Source organism: Stegodyphus dumicola, chromosome 4, assembly GCF_044657685.1.
Source record: "Stegodyphus dumicola isolate Sdum_Otavi_A_Nest chromosome 4, ASM4465768v1".
NCBI lineage: Eukaryota > Metazoa > Arthropoda > Arachnida > Araneae > Eresidae > Stegodyphus > Stegodyphus dumicola.
This window is the reverse complement of record NC_140771.1, coordinates 140980070-140998857: the sequence shown is the minus strand read 5'-3', so window position 1 is coordinate 140998857 and position 18788 is coordinate 140980070. Positions and strand designations below refer to the sequence as shown.

At 30.5% G+C, this 18788-nt stretch overlaps 1 protein-coding gene across 4 annotated transcripts in view; it reads right to left on the bottom strand.

The window, feature by feature from the left end:
• Positions 1-9385: 9385 nt before the first annotated feature.
• Positions 9386-18788, bottom strand: part of LOC118180950 (uncharacterized) — an 833338-nt gene continuing 823935 nt past the window's right edge. For all 4 annotated transcript variants that reach the window (XM_085815557.1, XM_085815559.1, XM_085815558.1 and 1 more), the window contains exon 8: positions 9386-18248. In XM_085815557.1, coding sequence (XP_085671683.1) covers positions 18153-18248 — 96 coding nt within the window. In that variant the 3' untranslated portion in view covers positions 9386-18152. The remainder of the gene's footprint in view (positions 18249-18788) is intronic.

Here is an 18788-nt window from a genome sequence, read left to right as displayed (position 1 = left end):
AATATTCGTATTCCTAGAGAGCTCTCTGATTCGACTGCATTTTCAGCGCCCCTCTCCTGGTCGCTTGCAAAGAAAAAAAAATGATAAACTAAGATTGATAACGACCGATGCATTGATACCCGATGGTTAAACTCAGCAGAGGAGTTGTTTAATGGAGAACGTTTAAAATTTAAAATTTTCTTTTTCCTGCTATGGAGGATATAGTAGCCTTCTTCGTCTGCGAAGGCATTTTTTCATCTGCCGAAGATGTCTTCCTGCGTCTGCACCATCCAGAGACTCCGAGCCCTACCTGCTTAATTCATATTTAGTACCATCGAAGGCTGTTTATCTTCTGGGGCTTTACCATCCACCCGACTTCCTTGCTATGATTCTTCAGAAAAATGTTCTCACTACGAAGCTGGTTCTCGTTGTTTTACCATCACGTGGCCGTTTCTGAGGAGTCTTCGCTTTTTTATCATCATCTAACCATTCTTGCGAGACGCCAAGGATACATCAATCTGCTTCTTGTTAAATTCATACGATACACTCCACTCAGTAGATTGTTTTCCTTTCCAAGCACACCCTGCCTCTGATATACGTACACTTCGTCTTATACACAATATATTGTCACTTAAAAAAACTGCTATTTTAAAAAGCCAATGATGAGAACCAATGTATTATTGTCCTTCTTATTCTTTTCTATAAATGTCACTCTGTTTGACATACTTTTTCTTGTCGCTGAAAATGTCTTTAAAAATAAATTGTATGATTGATTAAAATAAATTAGTAGCTTTTATTTGTTTTCCACCCACATATACACTCTTCCTAACCAGGGTTGTTGCCAAATGTTAATATTAATTTCTTTAGAACACTACGCTTGGACTTCATTCACTTCAAAAGGTTGTTAAATGGTTTGGAGCTGTTTCTGCTTTCTTTCTATCATAAGACGTTGCTATTTCGGCTATCATAAGGATAGCCCAGGTAGCAACTCTGTAATTAATAATTTTCTCTATCACTGAGATGACCATTAACGTCTGGATATGAGCATTTAGGCCTGAATCATAACCCCCTTATTTTTTGCATGTAAATAGTTATTTTTGAAGTTTTCATTATAATGCCTTGAATGTGTTCAACGCATTTGAGCTATAATGAAATTGTTGCCTTTGCGAAGGGTATGAAGTTTATTCTGCAAGCGCACCGGTTTTGTTCTTTAATCGTACTAGCGCATGGCGACAGTTGTAATCTATTTTTGAATTGTCTACCTTCTTCACTACAGCTTTCAGAAATACTCTGACAAATTAAAATGTATTTCTGTAAGTACATATTTAATAAGTATTCTGTTGAAATCATATTTCAGCAAATTTATAATTCATTTTCAACATGTAGGTTCTTTGTTTCAGGTAGCTAAGGAAGATTGAGATCTCACCAGTTCCGCCTAATACTGCATATTTAGAGAGGTTCTTAAAATAAACGTATTTGTGCACACACAGACAGCGAGAGAGAGCCTTCCTTTCAGAAATAAACCAAAAAATGGAGAATAAAATTCTAAGTAACTTTCGCATTACTTAATCGTCTATAGCCTAGATGAGTGTTGCATGGAGCCAAAAATTCAGCTGTCGTCTGATTTATATTGTGCAATTGAATCAACATAATATTATTTTATTCTGAAAAACCATTTTGTTATAAGAAGTAAATTTAATGCAAAAAATAAAGTATTACAAAACTTTGACATAAAAATTAATTTTTCATTTATTTTGTTCTAATATACAGTATTCAAAAAAATTGCATACGATTGACAAATGGTATTTATCATAAAAACGCTCAAACTATAAAATATTAACATCAGAAAACATAAAATAAGTGATGGTTTGTCACATCTTCAATTTTCGTCAAAATAACTTTCCTTAAAAATTTAACAGATAAAAGCATTTCTATTAATATTAATAATAATCCTTCCCACGTATACACTGCTTAAAAAAAAAAAAAAAAAAAAAAAAAAAATGGGACAGTGCTATATTTCCCGTTCTACTAGGCCGATTGACAAAATTCAAACTGCGTTTTTCATGTCTCGAAAGCGCGACTTAGGATATATATTAGATTTATATATAGCACTATACTAACATAGGTATTTTGACACAAAATCGGACTTTTCTGAAATAACATACCAATGTTTTTACATATTTCGATTCTACAACTCAAATTACGCTTTTTCGGGCTTTTTCTGAAATAACTTACCAATTTTTTCCCATACTTCGATTCTACGATTCAAATTATGCAAGAATACTAAGTTTTGTAAAAATCGTACGAATAGTTTTTAAAATATTAGCTCTCAAAATTTTAGCTCCTCAAAGTTAATTGAATTTGGCAAATATTTATTAATATCTCTTTTTTTCATTAAACGTTTTTGATTTTTTTCTCTCACATTTCGAAATTTAGGTTCATTCCAAATAAAATTCACCCAGTTTTTGTGTTTTATTTTTTAAATTTCTATTTTTAAATAATTGTTATAAATTTTTCGAAAAAAATTCTGAAATATAACCTATACAATTTTTACCATCATCTTAAAGTAGATGTATTTCTAAGCATACCTGCAAAAAATTAGACTTTTTTATTCAAAATTTTCTAAGATATACACGAATTTACATATTTTCGAGTTTTAAAATTTGCCATCCTTTTTTTTTTTTTTTTTTTTTTTTTTTTTTTTGAGCGATAATAACGTCAAATGTAGTCTATGGATTTTTGTTACAGTGAATTGCCACAGCTATTTTTAACCTTAAATTTCAAGTAAAATTTTACGGAGAATTAATTATATAAAATTTTTTCCCTCAATGATGCGTAATAAATATTTATAAATACTATATGAAAAGGTATTTTTTTAAATTATAGATGATATTATTGAAATTTTTAACTATTTTTTTTAATTTCTCTCTATCTTCCTTTTTTAAAAAAATAAGAGTAAATTTTAAGAGTAAATTTTTACCTTCGGCGTTTTATCGTCTGCTACTTTACTTCGTTTAAATCGAATCGTCTAAAACTGAGAATTTTCGTTTGATATTTATTTGAATTTTATGACATTAACTGCATAATTTATTTCTAAACAAACTGTTGCTTTTGAAGTGGCTGAAAGAGCGGCTGATACTATCATCCATATTTTTAAAGCACAGTATATTTTTATAGAAACATAAGATTTAGAATAATCATTTTTATAAAAGTCAAATTATGATATAAACATACAACCCTCTAGAGACTGAATTAATGGAAGTTCAATGGTTATGTAGAAATGATCTGCAGCTACTTAATCGCTGGATAAGTCAGCAGATTCTGTGGACAAGTAAGAATAATTATATAAACGACACCCAACATTCTGGATTCAATTAACAACGAGGATACGATGTTTATTAAATGAATTTAAGAAGTTTTAAAACATAAAAAATCAACTCATTTTTTATCCTAAAATGTATTTTTGTGCGTAGCGTATTTTCATTATATCCTTAAAATTCTAATTTAGAATGTAATTGTCAAGAACTGAATCCTAATCATCAGTAATATAATAAAATATTATTATTACGGTTATTAATAAATCCTTCATATAAAGTAATTGCAAATATTTCAAAAAACTTTCTGTCTGAATGCAAATATTTTTCTATGCTAATATTTTTATATTTTATATTAATCAAGATTGCACACGATATTGTTTATTTGCACTTCAAATTCTTACCGTCAGTTCTAGTAGAAGTTACAAATCAATTATATTTAAGTAAGGATTGGATTGGGTTATTTAATTATTGCAAAGCACACGAGGGCTATCTGCCTAAAAGGAGGATGCCTTCGTGGAGGACTTTATAAGGTAAACTGGCTCGTATACACATAACACATGGAGAAAACCACGGAAACGCACATACAACCAGCCCGTTTACCGGGATTCGAACCCCGGAGTGAATTACCAGTGTTCAGCGACTTTACCGCTTGGCCGTTTGTGGGCCTTTATGAAATGGAAGGCGATAACTTTATTCAAAATTATTGTCAGAAATATCAAGATATTTCGAAAAGTTGGATGCTTTTTAATATACTTTCAGAATGCCTAAAGAAAAAAACCAAGAATAAAGTAGAATGCCTGAAGAAAAAGAGAATAAAAAATAAATTTTTGCGTAAAATTTAGTATTAGTATTTTTTTAAAATTTAAAACCTTTTAATCTTATGATATTTGATTCTTGCGATTTCAGAAATAAAATATTTGACTAAAATATGAATAACATTTTAAGAAACCAAATGTAGGATAAAATTGTGTAAAGCAATGGGCACAATGATAAAACTGTTTAAAGCAGTTTATGCAAGTCATCCTAAGTTAAAATGTCGCTTATACATCTCTCTTATTTATATATTTCTTTTCTGAACGGAACATTGAAAGGCGCGTTAACTGTGCTTTACTGTATTTTCTCTTTTATTATATGCAGTTTTCAAACGCATCGTAGTCTGGGTTACAAAGTATTCTTCCGAAAGAAAGACAATTCAAATAAATAAAATCAAAGTCTGGAAAATTTATATTAAAAATGCACAGTTCGAAGGAATAAATAGAAAATTTTAAAACAATTATCTGAAGAGACAATGCAACACAAACAATTAAAATAAAAGTATAAAAATTTAAAAATTACCTAAAATAATAACTTTGACAAAAATATATATAAAGAAAACTATTTCATAAAAAATAAACGCTGCACCTTTATTTACGCAGTTCGAATAGGTAAATAGAAATTTTTAAAACAGTTATTCGAGAAAAAAAAAAAAAAAAAAAAAACATGCAACTTAAACAATTAAAATAAATTCGAAAAAGAAAAAGAGACTTAAAATAATAAGTTATAATTAAAAATATAATATAAAGAATATTATTTGGAAAAAAGGAACGATGGTAACTTTTTTTCCTCTCACGGGAAAGGAAACTAGGTTGCCATATATTAAGAAGTTCGCCAAGTGAACTATTCTTGGCGCAAACTGAAAAAAAAAAGTGCCAACATAAATTTGTGAATTTCTCCGTAAATTTCGCTCCAAATTTTACAAAATTTCATATTTAGGCGTAATTTGAGTTGTAGAATCGAAATATGTAAAAAAATTGGTATGCTATTTCAGAAAAAGTCCGATTTTGTGTCAAAATACCTATGTTAGAATAGTGCTATATATAAATCTAATATATATTCTAAGTCGCGCTTTCGAGACATGAAGAACGCAATTTGAATTTTGTCAATCGGACCAGTAGAACGGGAGATACAGAACTGTCCCCTTTCTTTCTTTCTTTCTTTTTTTTTTTTTTTTTGAGCAGTGTACCTCGCAACGTTAAATAGATTCGCTTTTTTCTTCATTTATTATTATATTTCCCAAATTATATTATAAAGGAAAGTTTTAATTTATTAAATCATCATTCGTTCAGTATAATCGACGTCAGAACGACTTTATCGTACATCATTCGTAAATAAATTTATTAATAAATACGGAGTTACATTTCTTTGCAATAAGTTACAACAAAATTAAATTGTTTTTTATCGAAATTTTTTGCAGCACATCCTTTTTTACACTAATTTATTAAAAGTAATTTTTATACATAAATTTCATTTTAAAATAAAATGACATTAAAAGATATAATAACACCGATTAATACAGCCGCAGGCGGTATTTGAATTTCAAATTAGAACATTGGTTTGTGAGTCCGTACGATAATAATTAGCCGAACGGCGGATGCTGGAAAGAGAAGGAATTCAAATAATGTAACTATTATTTAGAATTTTAGCCTCAGTATTTTCGCTTCTGTTTAAAAGGTGCATTCTCTCTCTTCACAAACACATTCACTTAATATTCCTTTATAATTATGCAGAATTTGAGGGAACTTCGGTGATACAAACTTCACTAGTACTCCTTGAAATGTCTAAGGCTAAATTATAAGAAGAAAGTTTTCGTACATTTAGAAACTGTAACCAATTTCGTTCACAATTTATGTTGGAGAAGTCTCGGGTTACATAAAAAACATTCATAAGCTATTGTTGTATAACACGAATTTACCTTATAATTTTTACTTTACTCTTTTAGGCATATTGGTTAAGATATCTATTTTAAAACCTCTAGGTGGACTGAGGATACATAAATTAACTTACAAATGCAGGTACAAATAAAAAAATATCAGTTCCTTTGGTTCTCAGTTCGATCTTCACGTGTTATCTAGAGTTGTAATAGCGACTTAAGCGTTACTTTGAGAGCTGAGCGTTTATAGTATAAAGCATTGTCAATACTTTGAGAGCTGAGCGTTTATAGTATAAAGCATTGTCAAATGTGCATGAAATTCTTTTGTAAAACTAACACAATAGTGCCATACAGTTGGCGCAGATGGAACCAATGAAATTTAAAAAAAAATAGCTAATAAATACGTAAAAAAGCAATATTCTATAAAAACTATTACTAACTATTTTAATACTAATGTGCTAGACTGGCACAGATTGAAGTTTTGGGATAAGGCTAAAAACTGGCAGATACAGTTTTTTCTCTTTTCTAAATAAGATTATTGGCAGTTCACAGTTCTCGTCAGAAGTTTATAGCTCCTTCCAATATTAAGATACGTCACAGATTTTCTTGACCCAAAATTTAAAACTAACAAAAGTTCATACAGCGAAATCGTTTTGATAATTTATAAAAATGCAATTTAATTTACATATTTTTTGTTTCTGTTCCGATAACATTACTAAGCTGACAGTTTATCGGTTATTACATATTTTTGTACAAAATATAATTATTGTTGCTCAAATTGGAGTGCATCTTTTTGTCAAATTTCCTTGGATTAGTGGTTTCCAAAATATAATTATCATCAGCGTATTTATTACTCTTTAGACTAAAAGTAATTTAATTGTGTAAAGCGAATTTACTTGTATAAGTTTTATAAAGCATAAAGCAATTAAAAGGAAACTAAGCAGATTAGATTTTTACTCTCCTAAAAAAGCTTAAATTCTAAATGTCTTTCTTTCCAGTAAAAGACTGGAACAAATACACCCTATTTAAAATTATGTTTAATTATGAATATTAGTGAATTTATTTTTATTATCAGAATTTTATGGTAGGGTATTGTCTTGAAGGACATTCTGACCTGAATGATAAGCAATGAATATTTATATGTTATGTATGAATGTGGTAATACATAAACTAAAGGAATGTACAACCTATCGCATTTCAACAAATGCTGTAAGGGTAGCCTGCTTTTCTGTAGGCACATAGAAATCCGACGTTCCATGTTTGCGAATATTTCAAAGAGTGGAATTAGGACAAAATCTTCAATTTCAATAACGACATTTCTGCCAGTTTTTACACTGTGCCAATTGTTACACAGCTATAAGATCTGGCAATCTTGATAGACATAATTCTTTGAAGGTACTCAATATGAGCCAATTTATTAATCAGTACTTCAATGACGTTGCCGTACATGTCCGTTTATGAATAGTAGCGCTTAAGGCGCTTCCAAAAGCTTTTGATAACTGTAATTGGATTATTCAAAAATTATATTATCCACAGCGAACAGTGCTGCAGACTTCCCTATACCGATTTCTTTAGACCTACTCTTACAGGGAATATTGGCGAGAACAATTTAAGCCAATGAAACACTCATAACCCAGAAATTGAAAGTGAAGAGCCTAAGGTATTTTGTAGCAACAGACTGACGGCAGATGGAAATGTGGTTATTTTCATTATTTATAGTAATGCGACTGGTTCAACGTAACTATTAAATTAGATTCGCCTACACTGCATATGAACACTGCAATAAACTACAACTTTCGGGTCTCATACGAGTGAATTGATCTGTAGTATGATGAACTCAATTTACCTCTTTCATTCTAATTATTTCAGGTAGTATATTGCCAGATTTAATTATTACTTTTATGTCTGGATCTAGAGTTTGAAGCCACTGTAAAGATTGTAAGGTTCCTTTATATTAATTAACCAGTTATTTTATGTTTTGGATTTTTACTATCACTTCTCACTTCCGTTTTCTCGCCAGAATGCAAATTAGTTTGCGTGTATTTAATGTTTTTAGATTCTAAGACAGAGCATGTTCTGCCTCTCGAGCCCCGTTACGAGAATGCTAGATCAGAAAAATTTGTAGTCTTGCTTATAATTATTGTCAGTTGAATATCCACGCCAGTTAAGGTTTGAACCAACTTCGCATTAATTGATCTGTATAACCTTTCGCAACTAGCTTATTTAAACTAAATTTTGCATTTGACTGTTGCCTTAAGTTATCTCACCACAAGTGGTTGGCTGAGTTGCAAGCACTTCTCATCTTATTTAGATTTAGACAAAGGATCTTTCATATCATTTTCAAGTTTCAGTTGTCTTTTTAGGCGATTGTGTTTTTAATTCTGTTTTCAGCGATAATTCGCTGTCAATTTATCTAAAGCTTATGATACTAAAATGATACTAAAATTATTAAACTTCATAGGGTTCATAAGAACTTATTTTTTTCTGTTATATGCATTAGGTAGATAAACATGAAATTATCTTATGTTTGTTACATTTGCAATTGCAAGTAAAGCATGTGAATCACATATTATTATGAATGTGAAACATATATATTGAAAGCTACCGTCTTTTTCCGAAAATAAGACACTGTCTTATTTTCTTTTTTTGGTCCAAAATACGCGCTAGGGCTTATTTTCGGGAGAGGTCAAAAATAAAAGTATATTTATATATTTTTATTTAATATTTATTTTACACAGAATACAGAAATTTAAATTTATTCAATTACAGACATGTCATCTTCTTCTGGAACATCGTCATAAATAAAATTATGAATTATATTGATTTTCTTCCAAATCCATTTCCTGTTGAATCCTTGGTCCGACTCTCTCATGTCTTGCGATATAGCTATCGACGCTGCGTCGTATGGGTCTCGGGGGTTACGGTTCAGCCCAAATTTCACCCCGATGAGAGTCTGCCGACGCTAACGGATGACGATGCCTTTCCTGTGAACGTACCTCTCTCGGGGCAAACAGTGAACTGGTTAAGATAAATTCCAAGAATTAATTTGAAATGAACTGTAGAGGTAAGCAATTAATTTCTCGGAATATTTTGTTTCAAACATTTCTCTGAAATACGAGTATTAGGAAAGCTAAACATATTATTACTTATACTTAATAAACCAACAGCATTTTTTAACGAATTCTTTTTGTCACATTATTTTAACTAGGGATTATTTTCGGGGGATGTCTTATTTTACAAAAAGTTCCGAAAAAAACGATAGGGCTTATTTTCGGAGGATGTCTTATTTTACAAAAGGTTCCGAAAATCACGATAGGGCTTATTTTCGGAGGATGTCTTATTTTCAGAAAAAAAACGGTAGTAGTGAATTTTGTGCATTTATAAATGAATAAAATAAAGCAACTGACGAGATTCATTTATTGAGACGTTACATAGATGTTTTGTTGACACACAGCTAAGAGACGACATCATTGTGTGTGCAGGAAAAGAAAACTTCAAAAAATACTCCAATTCAATGCAAAATAGAGAATCTTCATCGCAACGCTTATTGCTTAAAACTTCCAATGTCTCATATGAACAAAAATGCCAGCCGAAGTGCAATACATTGTCAACATTTTAGCCATATTTAATACTTATTTTTTTTACAATATTTTGATGAAATTTTATATTTCTTAACTGAAATCATTTGATACTAATGAAATAAAAACAGATTACATCAGATATGTAACTAGGTACTGAGACTAAAAATCGACTGAAATTTAAAAACCGGAACATCATGTAAAATTGGTAAACTCTTTTTCTCTTCTGGCCAAAAGTCTTGAATATATTTTTGCAATTTGAATATTGTTTATATGCAGTATAAATATAATAAAACTAAAAACTGATTAACAATAATGAAATTACCTAATAAAGCATTCACAATAGATAGTCATATGTGCTCAAAGATTTAAATATAATTTTGAATAACATTTTAGACATGTACGTGATCTTACTAATTATATTCCAATAAGTCAATCCTAATCCACGAAGAATATTTCATCTGGGTGTCAAAGTTCTTATTGTCAGACGTAGTATAAAATCAAACTTCAAAAAGCAGCAGACATAGCAAATTTTTGCCTTGAATTTGCTTTTAGCGATACTGTGAATTAAAGAGTTTCATACTAAAAGCACTGAGCGATCGTCTTATTTTAAAATTCTTTTAAGGAACTTCAGCGAGAATATTAAAATTACAGTGGATAATTTGTATTGACTTCTAAAAAAATATTATCTTGATAATTCTAGAACTCGAATCTTCTGAGGCAAAGTCAGTTTTAGATTTTTTATTGAAAAGTCATACAAATTGCTGTTTTATCTAAAATAGTTGCTTTGGTTCAATAATTATGATAAAATGGATTTTTTTGCATCCAACAAGTGAAGATAGTTTTGCTAAGAGTACTCTTGATTTTCACCAGGGCTTGATTCACAGTTTCAAGAAATCTGTACGAATTCGAAATTGAGCAGGAAACACCCCATTTGTTGGAAAGATTATTGATATCGCCATTCTCAAAACTTGAACGGAAATAAGCTCCACTCTGTGATTGCATTAGGGAGAAGCTTTGGATTGAGATGACATGTTATTAGAAGAATCACGAAAAGCGTGAAATAATTTGCAACTCCGGCCGGCTACTAAAACTAATCTTCGCCTCCTATTCGCTAAGAAGAACAGATGAAAGAAGACGTAATAAGGCAACAGACACACAGTATAAAAAAATAAAAACCATCCCCAACGGAGACAATAAAAATAACGCATTTGCTAATTTATATATTTATTTTTTTTCCATTTCGAATAATTTCTTTCATTGCATAGACCAAGTGTGCCATTGACACAGAACACGTCCAGAAGACACCAAATGAAGGGTTGAGACATCGGAAGAGGAATGAACCTACTATAAACAAGCTGATTTTTGTCAGTTTATACAGATCACAGAAGAGAGAACTATAGCAAGCATGCAATCAAATGGATATATCCTAAAGTTTTGTCCAACAGAACTTAGGAGTTTGAATTTAAGAACTTGCAACATTTTGATGCTTATATGTTCTACGCTATGTCTGTTGCATACTTGACACAGAACGAGGTTTTGATTTATTGATAAATAAACTATTCATAAAATTGTAAATTTTATACATTTTAATATGCACTGTTCAAATTATCGAATAAATATCTCAATATTTTCAACATCTCAAATTAAATATATTCAAAACATTTAACAATATCATATAAATGCAGAAAATAATTATATTTGTTTCAGTAATCAATTAAGAGTTCTGAACATACTTTTCAAGATTCGTGTAGGAATCTGAATTCACTAGTTTCTGAAATAACTCGTTTACAAAACGAACAAGGATCACTGACCTATTTAGAATAAAGGAGATCTATTTTTTATGAATTTCTGACGTGCTTACATTAATGGTAATTAAACTGAGTTAGACTAAATGTTAAATATATAATTATTGAATTGCAGTCATCGTATAAAATACGATTCAATGGTACATGCTGCGTGTAAATATTAAATTTTAGTGACACAAGATTAATACAAACAGATAGAAACAAATCAGCTTGCTTATCCCTTACGCATGCAGTTCTGAGATTCAATTGAGGTTCACCTCTCTTCATTGAGGTTGGGGATAAATATCACGTTCCGGCCCTCAGGTATATGAGGAACCTCTATGAGTCTACTTTTAAAAGGGAAGGGACTACAGACAATCGTGGTCCACGATATCTAATTTTAAGGTAATCTTACAGAATATCATTCTTTATCAATGTAGATATTTATATATGTATGTATAATATATGTATATATATATTTATATGCAACGAACATCGTCTTAGAATGAGAAATGCAGGCAATGACGATTAACAACAATGAAAAATATTTCCAGCATCCAAAATATTCATCTGACTATTAAAATAATATTTGGTGACCTTCTTCGAGTGTGCTAAGAACGCTGCTGGAAACCACAAAGAAACACTTGCCCCTGAATGGAGCTTGAAAATACACACAGAGATATGTGGAGGAAGAATAAAGGCGATGTTAGGGCTTCTAATTCGTATCGAGGGCTACATAAATCCTTTGCATGATGGCTTCTTCTGCAAAAAACGATAGATTCGAAATTTTTAAAGCAATGTTTTATAACATTAATATTTGTGAGCAATAATAATGCAACACAATTTTTCGCGTCTAGTTAATAGATCACATACATCCTAGAGAGTTATTGATACCATTGTTTGTTCAGTATGTCCATACAGCAACCATAAAATGCAAAATATCTTTTAGAATAGTAGTTAATATCAACTCAAATAGTAGTTAATATCAACTCAAATAGTAGTTAATATCAACTCAAATAGTAGTTAATATCAACTCAAATAGTAGTTAATATCAACTCAACAAATTAAAACACTTTAAATGCATACACAAAAACGGGAGCGTTACTATTTAAATGACTTCCAGAAAATCCTTATATATTCCAAGTTTTTGCTAGTAACAAATTTAAAAGCATCTGCAGACATAATCAAAATTTGCCCTTTTTATATGAGAGTGAATCATGATGAAATAGAAATATGTGGCTGAGAAATGTTTGCTTGAGTTTGGCAGTGAAGGCATCTCCTATAAGTACAAGTTTTATGTAAAAAGTACCTAAAACTAAAGTTAGCAATTTGCGATTTATCTTTACACATACAGAGACAAGCAATTTCGTCTCAGCAATATCAGTTGCACATGCATATGATACTTGTAGAAAATAAGTATTGCAAAGAAAGAGCTTTAGACAAAGGTCTATATCGTCTTGTCAAAGAATCTGAAGTGGAAAGTTTTGCCCTGATTAATAAAAAAAAGAGGACTCATCTTCGCATGCAAGTTGGCTAGAAGTTTCCAGCATCATATAATATATAAATAAAATAGCTATATAATACAATGCTTTTCAAATGTAAAAATCACATACTGAAAATTGAAGCTATGGATTATACTGAAAGATGTAGCTACCGAGTCTTATATTAAGTAAAACTATGCAGATGAATACTGAAGAGCAATGGTATTCGATAATTAGCCTTTAAAAATTTTAATTCCTGAAAGGAAAATGATTACGCTAGTTTCCAGATTTTCTGAAAAATCGGTGTTTGACTTAACAGACGAATCAGAAGATACCACCATTGCAAAGAATGTCTAATCCATGAAAATGAGAAAAGCATTTTCCCGGCATCTAATTTCTAAAAGAAAAACAAAACAACTATGTGCCTAACTTTAGGTATGGTTGGGTACTGGGAGTGTTCTCACAATCCTATTATTTACCACTTTTATTACCTACAACTGCTTTGAAATGTTCTGTGTATGTTCTCCATTATTTCCAACAACATAAAAGAAGATCTTAATGATAAAATTTAATGTTAAAAGAACACTCCCATTTCCCGCGCATATTATTACAAACAGCAAGTTATTCACTCACACCGATGTAGGCCATCTGACATTTTAACAGCTAATGTTTTTCACAGCATCAGAGAATTAACTGATAACATATCTGTGTGGATTTAAAATTTAAATCATATGTTTCAATACCTAATTTTGTAATATTTGTTAAATTTACTTTCAATACTTACAAACTGGATGCATTGAAAGAAGTTCAAAAAGAAAAGTAGGTGTAATGAATCATGATCATTAGAAATTTTGGTTTGTTTCCACCAATACCAAAATTCTCAGAAAAAAAAATAATGAATCAGGTCCTTTAGAAAAGTTTATTAAACAACATAATTTTAATAATCCCCTATGATAATTTTGTAGTTAACACGTAGAATCTTGTAGTGATAATGAAATTTATGACGCCCTGCCAGTAACGTTTTTAACTGAGAGAAATCAGGAAATTAAACAAATATGCATCTTAAGCTGTAAATCTATATTGACAATTAATAAGTTAATATTTTAAGTATTTTCATTATGACCTGATATTTGTGTCACATGAATGAGGGACGTAAATCGATCTTTAGAGAGTTTTGGTATAAATAATATAAAAGTATCAAATTAATGTAATTTTTTATTGATATTATATATCATTAAAGTTGAACTGGTATTTACACCAAATTTTATTTCTTCGCCATTCTCTGATAAATTTATACACTCTTTATATGTACGTATAAATCTATATACTTCTTTTTTATAGTAAAAAATTTCTATTTCATATAAACGTGAGCGAAAAATATACATGAACCGAATTGAAAAATTATTATTTTTTGTAATGAAGCGGTGGAAGAAAAAGAAACACTCCGTCACCTCCGTAGCTTCTAAACGAAGCAGTACAACAGCCATGACAAGTATAAGCGGGATACTTGCTTCGTAATAGTTTGCATAATTTACTTAGCACACATGTCGAAGCTTAGAGATGAGAAAACGTCTAATCACAAGTAACAAAACTAAAGATAGCATGTGACAGACAAGCTGAGTTATGCGGCCTATTTGGCAAAAATTTTCCGGCATTCTCTCACGAGGCACTTCATGCGCTATTTACACAGTACAAAATAAATAGGAGTATCTTTTTTAAAATATGGAGATAATTTTTCATAAATAATGATTTATTTATTAAGATATATTTCAAATTAAAAGATTCCTTTTTACCTATTGTTTGACTCAAATTAATTACAACATCTTGAATATTACTGCTAATACCTTCAAATGCACTATTTACAATGCTTTTATACAGTAAAGTAATCAAGTCTTTTCGTTCTGATACGAAAAACGATAAAAACAGTTAAAAATGAACGGTAAGTTTTCTTAAGAGCCACTTTCGTAAAAAATGCTTCATGCATTTAAGGAAAAAAATTGTTTTAAGGTAATATATGTGATAATAATCGATAAAAGCATGACTGATGTTAAGATTTAAATAGTAAGTTATTTTTCCTTTGTGTTGTTTTTTTTTCTTTCTAACCTATTAAAATAGAATAGCGTTTATACGTTCCCCGTCAAGAAAAAGAAGTAAACATTTAAATTTTGCTTTAAAAATTAACACTTTCTTATTTTGACGCAACCAGCATAACACAGCTTCTTTAATGTCTGAAAGCCCTTAGTGTTCCAACAATTTAATTACTGGTTCAATATTTTCAGAAACAAATAATTGCGCTCCAGAGGAAATTTTCTGTTAATTGCATAATTTCTCGATTTTCGAATTTTAACTGGCTACCGAGATCGCTAGATTAAATGGTCGCAAATTTTGTGTGTCTACAAATACCTAAAATGGATTTACTTCTCTAGGATTACTGCTACAAATAAATAACGAACGGTACAGCAGCTTCAAACTAATATTGAATGAAGGATTAAAGCTTTTAAACTGGAAAATTCTAACAAAAGTTGGGGACATTTTCCTACAAAACGATAGGTAACTCAAGGTGAAGCTAACTGCCACTCGCTAAACATTATTTTTAAAACAAAATGTAAACATAATTCCTAAATTTTGTCTTAAAAGGGGGAAAAATAAAGTTGAAAAAATTAGTCTTTTTACTTCCTTGTATGAAGTAAAAAAAAGTATTGTAATCGCGAAAAGTTTCAGGCTGCATATTTCAACGAAAATTTCCATTTTGACCGTTATCGAATGCAATTTAACGATGTTTTTGCGTGACATCTGTGCGTAAGGACAGAATAAACGATTCCTTTCCTCCAAAAAAGTTATAAAACTGCTTTAAAATGAATTCTAAAGAGAATTTTTCGTGGCGTCTGTACGTACGTATTTCGCATAACTCAAAAACGAGTAGCCTAAGAACGTTGAAATTTTGTATATAGGACTGCTATAACATGTAGATGTGCACCTCGTATTTTGGTTGCGATCGGCCGCACCAAATGTATATAAATATATAAATATATCCACTCTGTTACCCGGCTCAGTGATCTCCGTTTCTTTACTCTTATATGTTTGTAAATTGTGCATTTTTTGATTTAAAAATTATTGAATTATGTTTTTCGTATCTTGCGGTTAAGGTTTTTATGCCTTTAAGTAAATCTACAAGCAATATTTGTATAATTATCAACAATTCAAAAGAAGTTTAATTGCGATTAAGCTTAATTTTTAAATAATACGATGGACATGTTTGTTTACATTTGAAACAGCAGAATAATAGATTTGTTGCCAATCTAGAGAGACTAAGCTTGGCAACAACAAAGACAACACCTTCACTTAATATTGCGAATTAAATCATGCTTAATCATTTCTGGAATTTTCCGAGGAAATAAGTGTTTAAAATTTACTTCGTAATTTTAATATAGATATTTTTTTTTTTTTTTTTTGTTTGTTTTGTTTTGTATTTTTGCCTTGTCGCGAAGTGAGAGCTGAATTAATTGAATGAAAAATACTAAATCGTTTGTGAAAAACTGTTTCTTTTTTGTTGTTGTTGTTCTTTGCTTGATTTCTTTTATACATCAATTTAGATTTTTTATAGTAATTGAATAGAACATGTGCCAACGATTAGATAATTCTTTAAATGATATAAATTTTGTGCATTCTGAGTTACAATATGAACGAAATATAAGGCTGTTAAGTGAACCTAGCGACAGAGTGTTGCTATGGTAAACAAAGATAGTGAATGATAAAGAGTGCATTTATTGTATTGTGGTTTATGCGCTATCTACGAAGTAGATTTAATTAAATCCAATAAGTTTAAATGAAATGCTAGAAAAAATGCGTATAATTTAATATTCCGTACAAGGAAGTCATGTGGTGTACACATCAGATTTTTTAGATTTTTGACATAAACTATGCGCCAGCATAAAATAGCGTTCATAAACTGTGTTCCTACAGTTCTGGATAACTTCAAAATCCGAAAGGTACTGTAAAATAGTGAATTATCGATCGTTGCGTTTGAAATACTACTTAATAAATTTATAAAACTTACTGGTTTATCGCTGTAATTTAATGTCTGATTTGTCACAATTTATATCAAAGAAAATATATAATAGTACAAAACAGCTAACTCAATGTGTTGTGTGTGAGCAGGAAGAAAAACCATATAAATCTGCCAGAATCTATTCCAAATGATATTCCTTGAATGAGCATTAAAAGCTCGAAATAGAGACAGCAGTTGAAGTGTGCCTGCACAAATGCTAAATTCTAGTGAGTTGTAATGGATATGGTATTCGTTCAAATGGACTGCAAATTACTTGCTACTTCATTCATTTCAGACGGTTTCTTCAGGGAGTGTCAAACCAGAATTTTTCATCACAATAGGGTGACATTCTTTACTTCAAAAACCTTTCCTCGAATTCTAGAACAAGATGGAATCGATAAAGTTAACCATTTATGTTGTCCAACGCATGGCGTGAACTTAAACGTCGTTTATTTTTAGAATAAATCATTAAAGGGGCACCTTTGTAAGCTGAAATTCGGATGTGCAAGAAGCACAAACTCGTTGAATTGGTGTTTTGAACAAATAGAGAAAATGAATCAAATTTTACAATGGTATATGAATGATAAACTTTAAAACGTCGCAGGATTTTATAGATATTCCATAGCAGGCATACTTTCCATTACAGAGAACTTTTTTGTGTGTTTTTTGTTAAGTGGGTTTATTAGACTCGTGAAATTACATCCGATTACTCAAAAATTATGAAAATATACTTTAGAAACTTAATCATACTTAGGAGGATTATTGCTTAGACTTATACAAAAGATATTAAAATTAAACAATGCTTTTCATGTTCTAGTTAGAATAAAATTCATATTTGGTTAAATGCAAGCAAATGAAAAAGATTTATAACCAATAAAGATTTAAATCTATCGAGTATATCAGTAGCACTGGCATCGGTGGAGTGTCGACAGAGGAAAGGAACATGATCTCCAATCACATACGTTTAAGGAAAGGAGAATAGAAAAAATTGAATGTAGATTTTTCACATTGGAAGTGTAGGATGCAAACATTGACTGGCAAGCCACAGCTGGGGAAGCCTCTTTTTCTCGCTGCGCCCCAGGATAAAAGGCGCGGATGATTTTTTTTTCTGACTCTTCAAAGAGTTGGAATTTTCGGAAGGTTCGTGGAAAAGTGTGCGCGCTCGAAATGGGTTCCTGAGACGTAGTTGTTGCTGCTTCTGCTGTTCTTTGTTCCCGAGAGAATTTGGAGGCTTCCGAAGCTGCCCGCCGAGAGCATTCAGCGCTCAGGACAGTCATCCGAGAGACGTTTTAAGGTCCGTGGTATCCACAGATTTGTCTTCAGCTGGGGGCTGTTGTCGCATTTCTTCCTCTTCATCACGAATATCAGCCTATAAAAGAAGTTGCATTAAAAATAAGTCAAATAGTACTTCATAATTAACAATTTATAACACAATTCAAAATACAAATAAAAAGAATAAATTTTTTACGACTTATTACGAATCAATAATCACGACCACTTATACTATACTAGCTAAAAAATAGCAGAAACCCTAGTTTTCTAAGATGCCTTATTAACCGTTATTATTCTAAATGAATATGCAGATAAATGAAAGCATAAATTAAGTACATAACCCTAAGTGATATATATATTTATCTTATTATCTATCTATCTGTATATATATAAAGCTATTGATTAATTAATAATTAAGTCATTTGATTGAAGTTAATGATGCATGCTTTGGCAATCTGCTGTTTAAAAAATAACAATTTTTATTCAAAATAACATTTTCTTCCAGTTGTTGTTTTACAAAACAATTTCAAGTTCATGAATTTATTTAATGTCTTTCAACATATTTAATAAAACTTAAAATGTATTTTAAGAAGGGAAAGAAATAATTTCTCATCTTTACTGCACCTATGAAAATAAA